Source organism: Gymnoscopelus microlampas (genome assembly GCF_963454915.1).
Source record: "Gymnoscopelus microlampas genome assembly, chromosome: 11".
NCBI lineage: Eukaryota > Metazoa > Chordata > Actinopteri > Myctophiformes > Myctophidae > Gymnoscopelus > Gymnoscopelus microlampas.
Window position 1 is genome coordinate 802,115 of NC_139948.1, and position 8,144 is coordinate 810,258.

At 42.5% G+C, this 8,144-nt stretch overlaps 1 protein-coding gene across 1 annotated transcript; it reads left to right on the top strand.

The window, feature by feature from the left end:
• The first annotated feature begins 846 nt into the window (after positions 1 to 846).
• Positions 847 to 7,535, top strand: timm29 (translocase of inner mitochondrial membrane 29). The gene is made up of 3 exons (XM_084072159.1): positions 847 to 1,038; positions 2,969 to 3,382; positions 4,920 to 7,535. The coding sequence occupies exons 1-3, from the start codon at positions 927 to 929 to the stop codon at positions 5,180 to 5,182; spliced, it is 789 nt and encodes a 262-aa protein (XP_083928285.1). The 5' UTR covers positions 847 to 926; the 3' UTR covers positions 5,183 to 7,535.
• Positions 7,536 to 8,144: the final 609 nt, after the last annotated feature.

Consider the following 8,144-nt stretch of genomic DNA (forward strand, 5'->3'; position numbering starts at 1 on the left):
CGTCACAACATTTGGAGCGACGCCCACTGCACTCTGGCTGGTTGGGGAAGTGAAACACTTCCTATTCCAGGAACGTCAACACGCTGGTCCAGGCTTTTATTTTTGAGAAAAACAAAAAAATTAAAGCCTGGAGATCTAGGCTACCAGTGGGAAGAACAGGTTCAGCGTTGCCATATCTGCTTATTATAAACAACTTGTAATTTTATCTGCGGGCATGTTCTTTTTTTCTGTAAGTCGCTTGTAAATAGGACATTGGAATTTGCGTTTTTTTTTTGTACACCCAAATGAAGTCGTCAATTTTGACACGCAAATTAATGTCAATTTTGATGCCCAAATTAATGTAAAAAAAAAAAAGTGTTTTAACGCAAAAAAGAAGAAAAAAAATCAGATCTACAAGCGACAGCCGATGCATAATTATAGTCACTTCTTTTGCGCTTGTTTTGCGGTTGCTTATTTTGGGGCTTGTTTCCTAATGTTGTTTAAACCAGTGGTTCTAAAATATTTTCAAGTCAAGGACCCCCAAATTAATATGTAATTTGTCTGCGGACCCCCATCTGAAAATATGTTATGCCAGGGACTCATCATTTTTCCAAATCTTCGTCCAATATATTTTTTAAAATATCAGATCTACAAGCTCACAACGCATCACATTGCGACGCGTTGTGAGCTCGTGAGATCTGATATTTAAAAAATAGCCAATGCATGACATGTTAGGTTTAATTAAGCGCCCATGTGGTCGCTTCTTTTGGGCTCGTTTTCATAGACATGGATGCTTATATCTCTCGCAAAACCTGGCAACACTGGTAGCAAGTAGCACATCTTTCCATTCCTCCACCATCTTCGTCAGTCACACTGCATCCTGCGCCGCCATCTTGCCTGGCCGCACATGCGCTGACATTGATGTAGTTCACTGTGTTTGTCACACAATGAGCAGCTCATGGGTGATCAAGGTGATGATGAAGAGGAGGTCGTTGTGTACCGCTGTCACCGCGGAGGTCACAGCCACACGCTGGGAAAGGGTTAAAAGGAGCAGAGCAGGTGAGAGAGAGAGAGAGAGAGAGAGAGAGAGAGAGAGAGAGAGAGAGAGAGAGAGAGAGAGAGAGAGAGAGAGGGGTGTGCGTGTGCGCGCGTGAGTGAGTCAGTGAGAGTGAGCAGTTGAAAGCACAGTACATTACTTTCTCTTTTTTCTCCCCATGCACACTCTAATCTAAATCTGAGTTTTAAACCAGTAAACGAGTGCTTAATTAAAGGGGTATTTCACTTAAAAACACTTCTTGGGTCATAGGCTCTACGCACAGCAGCCATATTGTGAAGACATTCACAGGTGTTACCAATGATACTAATGAAGGCTCTGTTCCATTCTGGTCAAACAGAGTCAGGGTGCTGACATTATGCATGTTGACTCACTGGAAACACTGCTACACCAGTGGGACTAAAATGTGAGTCCAGGGACCCTCATGGTTCTTTAAGAGGTTTCCAAATGGCTCCTTACGGGTGTGCCGACTGGTCGCCTACTCAGGCTTTTGTGAGCACCCTAGACAGGTTTTAAGTTGCAAAGATTTTTTATATTAATTTAGTCAGACACGCCCCCCTTTTCAAACTCATTGTAACTTCAAACTCCATTTTAATCATTATAGAATCATCTAAAACACCCGTACATGGTTCTGGTGACTGATATTGTCCTTCTAATCCGCGAGGGAGAGATTTGCGTCACATTTGTGTTTCTGAGACAATGGGTGCGTTCGGAAATACAGCACTGAGCGCACTGGCCAATACAAACTAATGGGTGAGTGCGCTCCGGTGCGCAATTTCCGAATGCACCCAATGTGTTTGTTATGTGGGCACCGCCATCCCCACCCGTCAGCTTCACTGATTGGTTGAGCTTTACGTCACGATTGTACCGCTTTGCTAATATAAGTAGTGGCATGTGGTAAAAATGTATTATAGTATCCTATTTTACAATTGGCTAATGGGAGGGAGGGCCAGCGGGCCGTGGGTTAATAAACCACGGCCACGTCACTATGACAACATAACCATAAATATACCACGAGTCAGCTCTATAAGGGCACAAAAGGGGGCATGCATATACTGATTGCATCAGGAATCTCCTTATATGGGCATAAAAGGGACATGGACTGACAGATACACAGATCTCCATTTATGGGCATAAAAGGGACAAGGGCTCACAGATAGAGAATTCTCCTTATATGGGCATATTAGCATGCACATATGGGCATATACTGTACTGATCATGGATCATCATGGATCTCCATGGGCTTAAAGGGGACAAAGACTGACAGATACAGATATATCCATATGGGCATAAAAGGGACGGAAGTGACGTTATTTGGGATGACGTCACATCCGTCCATTCCTTCTCTCAGAGTCAAGGGATCATTCTTAAGTTGTGTTAGAGCGCCCTCTTATGGAATTTTACAAAAAAATAAAGATCTCCGTCAATGGCGGTCAACGGTTGGATTTGAAATGACGGAGATCTCCGTAAATGGCAGGGAATGTGTTAATGTTACATTATCATTACAATCTTAGTATTTTGCCAATTATTTGGGGGCCCACGTGCAATACCCTCATGGGCCACCAGTAGTCCCGGGCCCACACGTTCAGAATCACTGGTCGAGGACTCACCAAAATCGGAATTAGCATCAGACCCAAACATCTGGCTTTGTCAGGCTTTACTGACCTGTGTACTAGATATGCCCAAATATGGAGATGACTGACATCATCGTAGTAGTGAGTGTCATCATGGTAGTGACATCATAGATCATTGACATCATAGTAGTATGTACTATAATGAACTGACTGCTTCTCAAATGAAACCTGTGAGAACCAGTCAGAGCGCCACACAAACAAAGCGACCTCCACATGTGTGTGTCTATTGTCCGCTACGGGGTGGTAGGGGTTTGGTTTTCACCTGCCCTCGTGTCTCTCCGCCATGTGTGTGTATTGGTAGGTGTGTGGTGTCGCACCCTGGTGACGGACTACAAGGAGGCGTGCAGGGAGGTGGTGGTCGGCGCCTGGGAGCGACCGCTCAAAGCGTTGACCTACCTGGGCCTGCTGGGCGGAGCCTCCGCCTGTGCTTACGCCAATCCGGGCGAGGACTCCCTCCGCGGCGCGCTCCTCGAATCCTCAAATCAGCTGGGGCTCCTGTCTCCGTGGACGCGCAGTGGCACCTCCGACGGGCACGTGCAGAGCCTGGCCAAGCTGCACAACGAGGGACGACTGCGTCACCTCAGCCTGGGCGTGGCCTCGCTGGCGTGGCGCGCCGATTACGACCCGGGCGTCAGTCTGTACGAGTCCAGCTGCACATACCTGACGGTACCGTGGCGGGAGCTGCATCAGCGCGTGCTGGACGTGGGCTTCGCAGGTAGGGTTGAGATCGGCTATTTGTGAAGGTATAAAATGATTAAATGCATGGCTTGTTCTGGCCTATTTTCATTATAGTTACCACATGCGTGCAAACGTATTGCTTTTTGGTGAAAATCGCTGTTTTGAATCCAAAATAGGTCATTTGTGTGTGAACGCACGTGTGGTCTCTCCCCACACAGGAGGAGAGATTAGGGTTAGATTATATGCAATAATCTATCAGCGATTTCTCTTGAAGGTAGCTTTGCAGCTCAACTGTATTCTTTGACTTTGCAAGGGTAGCTTTATTGTTTTTATTTAACATTTAAAGTATTTTTAGCAATGGGATTACATTGTTTTGCTGAATGGTAGATTATGTTGAGCTGGTCCTTTTTAAAAGTTACATTTAGGGTAATTGACACTGGTCCTAGATCAGCAATTAAATGCAACTTTATTTATACATTTATTTGAATGCATTCTTAATAATTACATGGCAGGGAAGAACAGGATAAGATTATCACTTTTTAAAAGGCCATGGCCAAAAATAAAAAGAAATACAGTAATTGTCAGTCATTTATTTGTATGTTTTTACAGTTATTTGTCATTGAAGTATTTTGCAATTTTAGTTTACAAAGCCTAAAAGGTAACTGTCATGATCATGAAAAATCGGTTGACTAATTGTCATGTGAACAATTAGCCTATGTTTTTACTTTTATTTCACCATGAACATTGAAACGTATAAATCAGTGTTAATTGGAACGCAAATTTAGATTTAGATGACATTTTAGTCATTTGAAATGTTTTGGTTCCAGTCTAGTTTTAGTTACTAAATATAAGATTTTAGTCGACTAAATCTACAGTTGAGTTAGTTGACAAAAAAATATTTTGGCGGGCCGTGATGGCGTCGTAATTCCTGATTTTTACTTGGCTATCTGCTGAAAATAGCTGATCTACAAGCTCACGACGTGTTGTGAGCGTGTAGAACGGATATTTCCGGAGTGCAACCAAGCATAAAATGACTTCTAGTTCTACTGGATCTCTTCTCCACTAGTCCCTTCCTAGTTTATTTTTTTTGGGATGAAATTGTCAGTATATTTAGTCATAGTTTTAGTCATCATAGCTTAGTTCTTTGTTTTTTTTAGTCGACGAAATAGGCTCAATGCACAGCAGCCATATTGGAAAGAAATTGGGCCTCTTCTTACTTCCTTCACAGGTGTTACCAATGATACTAATTAAGGCTCTGTTCCATTCTGGTCAGGGTGCTGATATCGTGCATGTTGGCTCACTAGAAACACTCCATTTTGGTTCCCAAATGGCCCCCTATGGTGGGTGTGTAACTCTTACGGGTCCATTTGGTTCCATTTGTACACTCTCAGAGTTAAGGGTCCTTGAAAATAAGACAACCAGTATGCCACACTAAATGGAACAGAGCCTTAATTAGTATCATTGGTAACACCTGTGAAGGAAGTAAGGAAGGGGCCCAATTCATTCCCAATATGGCTGCTGTGCATAGAGCCTATTAACACTGATATAAATGAAAATACATATTCTATTCGCAGGACGCTGGTGGGTGCTGGACACCAAGATGAAGGACTACGACATAAACGAGGAAGAGTTCAAGAGCCTGCCGACGCACATGCAAGCCACACTGCCCCCCACTGTCCAGGAGGTGGAACGCAACGAGAGCTTGCATAAGGCGTCCTGGCTGCCTCTGAAGATAGAGGAGGAGGAAGAGGTGGAGCTAAAAGAGAGCCGTCAGGATGCTGCTGTAGTCCCGGAAATGGTAGAGGAAGAGGAGCAAAAAGAAAGCACAGCACAGTGACAAGGAAAAAAACCCAAAAACAAACAAACAAACATTAAAGGCGAAGCAGACAAGCTCAAAACTGGCATGTAAATCATGGGGTCTTCAACAGGGCGTCCGGGACTCCTAGGGGGTCCTCAGAGTTACTACAGGGGGGCCATTTTTTTTTGTATTGACCACTTGAACCCTAGCATCCCTTTTCTGAGGGGAACATTAGCCGAAAAAATTGCAGATCTACAAGTTCACCTCGGCTATTCCCGGCAAAATATTTTTCCCGGGGGGGAGACCAACTACAGAGCTTAAGGTCAAGTTTACAAAGTATTGAAGTGTTTAAATGTCATTAACATGAATGCAATATGTAGTGGGGGTCCCTGCTTCATTTCTCTCTCAGCTAAGGGGTCCTTGGCCTGAAAAACGTTGAAGACCCCTGCTCTACACAAAATCCCTTCGCTTAAAATAGCCGAACGACAACAACAACCTCACAACGTGCCGCGTTGTTATTTTCGGCGAATGTTTGCCTATCATGGCGTGGCCAGAACGGGGATGCTAGGGTCCGTGGGTGAATTGACCAATCAGGGCTCTCGTCCCACTGGGTGTGTGAGATATCCACAAATACTTTGGTACTGGACTCATATATTTATCATGACTATCTGCATCATGTATATTTGTGGTATATTTGAACTTGTGATTTTGGCTACTTGATCATAAGTAAAAGAACATAGTAATCAAGGACAATGCAGGGTGGACCTCTATTTGTGTTACAGCCAGTGGTGGACGAGGTATATACTCCTAGTAAATAGTCTATAGGCTCTATGCACAGCAGCCATATTGTGAAGACATTCACAGGTGTTACCAATTATACTAATGAAGGCTCTGTTCCATTCTGATCAAACAGAGGGGTGCTGATATTATGCATGTCGACTCACTGGAAACACTGCTACACCAGTGGGACTAAAATGTGGGTCCTTAAGGGGGTTCCAAATGGCCCCTTACGGGTGTGTAACGGGTCCATTTGGTTAGATTTGTACACTCTCAGAGTTATGGGGGTCTTGGAAATTGAAAAATCTGAGAACCACTGTGCTACACGAAATGGAACAGAGCCTTCATTAGTATCATTGGTAACACCTGTTAAGGAAGTGAAAATATGGCTGCTGTGAATAGAGCCTATTAAGTATTCAAAAGTACAAATTACAAAGTACATTTTCTTTTTAATATCAATGCATCACTATTGACATTTAGAACATTTCCCCCCAAAAACAAAAAAACAAACAAAGCATGTCCAACATTTTCAGAAATGTTCAAAAATAGTGAAAATAGCTTGTAGATTGGTTATTTTGCTATATTTGAAATGGGTGTTATTTCATATTTTTTGTAAGTTTGGGTCTCAAGAGTCCCGTCCTAGAAATGAGTGGAGACAAAAGTAGAATATTTCTATCTGAAATATAGCAGAGTGAAAGTCATGAACTTGCTAAATAAAAATAATACTATACTACTAACTATAAATGCAGAGGACACATTTCACATATTATTGCTGTCGGTGGAAACCCTTTTTTTAATACTTACTTGAATAGTGAAAATAGCCGATCTACAAGCTCACAACGTGAAGCATTGTGAGCTTGTAGATCGGCTATTTGCCAAATTCTTGCTTGACACCCTTGTATGACGATGTAGGGCGTTGGAAGTGATGAAAAAAGTTGAAATGTGGAGATACAAGGTTTCTGCAAATGTACAGTGACAAAACGTTTATCAAAGGAGAGGGGACTAAATTATTAGTTACTATTATTAGTAGTAATAGTATAGTAGTAGGGGTAGTTTTACGAGGTTGGGAATATGGCAGTTACTATGTCAACTGGTGCGTTTCTTTATGAAGTGTTGTCTGTTAATACATTCGTATACACTAATGATAATGCAATTTATTTTTAAAAACACTATACAACAGAGTTACAACTTGCTTCATGGAGCATTAAAAAATACAAATTAATTGCGAGAAACATGAAAAGAGCATTAAAGGTTACACCAGGTTCAGAGCCTGGTCTTGGGGACCTCCAGGCTCCATCACTGGACCTGAGGGAACGGGACGGGTGTCGGTGGTTAAATGCATATCAAACTGGAGGTCCTTGAAATTGAAAAGTTTGAGTATCACTGATTTAGACTTTGGAACGACCAGAAAGGGTCTGCCCTTCACTTGCTACAGTAATGACACCTTCATTCATTCATTCACTGTTAACACCTCTGTACTCCATTCTCTCAAAATGCAGTATCTACCCTTTGCCAATAGAGGGCACTGTGACTTCTGAGTTGTTTGTCATGGTGACATTGAAATATAAGCATTTGAAATGGCATTTTACTCATAAAGTTATTCTGGCATTCTCTACTCCACTTAGTCTACCCTCTTCCCTTTAAAGGTCTATATAGAAATGTGTTTATTTATTTTTCAGGTAAAGTGCCGTTTTAACTAGCACGATAGACCCCTTAACAGACGACGTCATACTGGCTGCGTGCAGCCAGTATGCGCGCAACGAAACCCATTATATCAGGTCTCGTTAGGACGCGTCTCACTAGCCAACACACACAAGAGGGGGTTGGGGTGTGCTGAAACCAGTGCACCCCGAAACAGGTTGGGAATTGATTGCGTGAAACAATCACCTGTGCGTCCAGGCTCAATGTTAGTAAACAAATAATTGGTCTATAGTAGTTGGACAATTTACAATTCAGGCATTTAGCAGACGTTCTTAATCCAGAGCGATTTACAGTAAGCAAAGACAACACAAGGTAATACATCAAATGCATAGAAATGGTAATCTAGGATCATAAGTAAACCAAGAACCTATCATCAACATCGTCAACAATGACCTGGCATCTGTCTATATACATAACATGCTATCTAGGTGGATGCATTTGCACTTGCATCCCTTTTCATGTCAAGGACCCCCCCAATTAATAATGTAATTGGACACAGACCCCCATCTGAAAATATTTTATG

Coding starts and splice junctions, on each gene's coding strand:
- timm29 (XM_084072159.1), top strand. CDS start 927: ATGAGCAGCTCATGGGTGATCAAGGTGATGATGAAGAGGAGGTCGTTG. Junction 1,039..2,968: donor GGTTAAAAGGAGCAGAGCAG/GTGAGAGAGAGA, acceptor GTGTATTGGTAG/GTGTGTGGTGTCGCACCCTG. Junction 3,383..4,919: donor GCTGGACGTGGGCTTCGCAG/GTAGGGTTGAGA, acceptor TTCTATTCGCAG/GACGCTGGTGGGTGCTGGAC.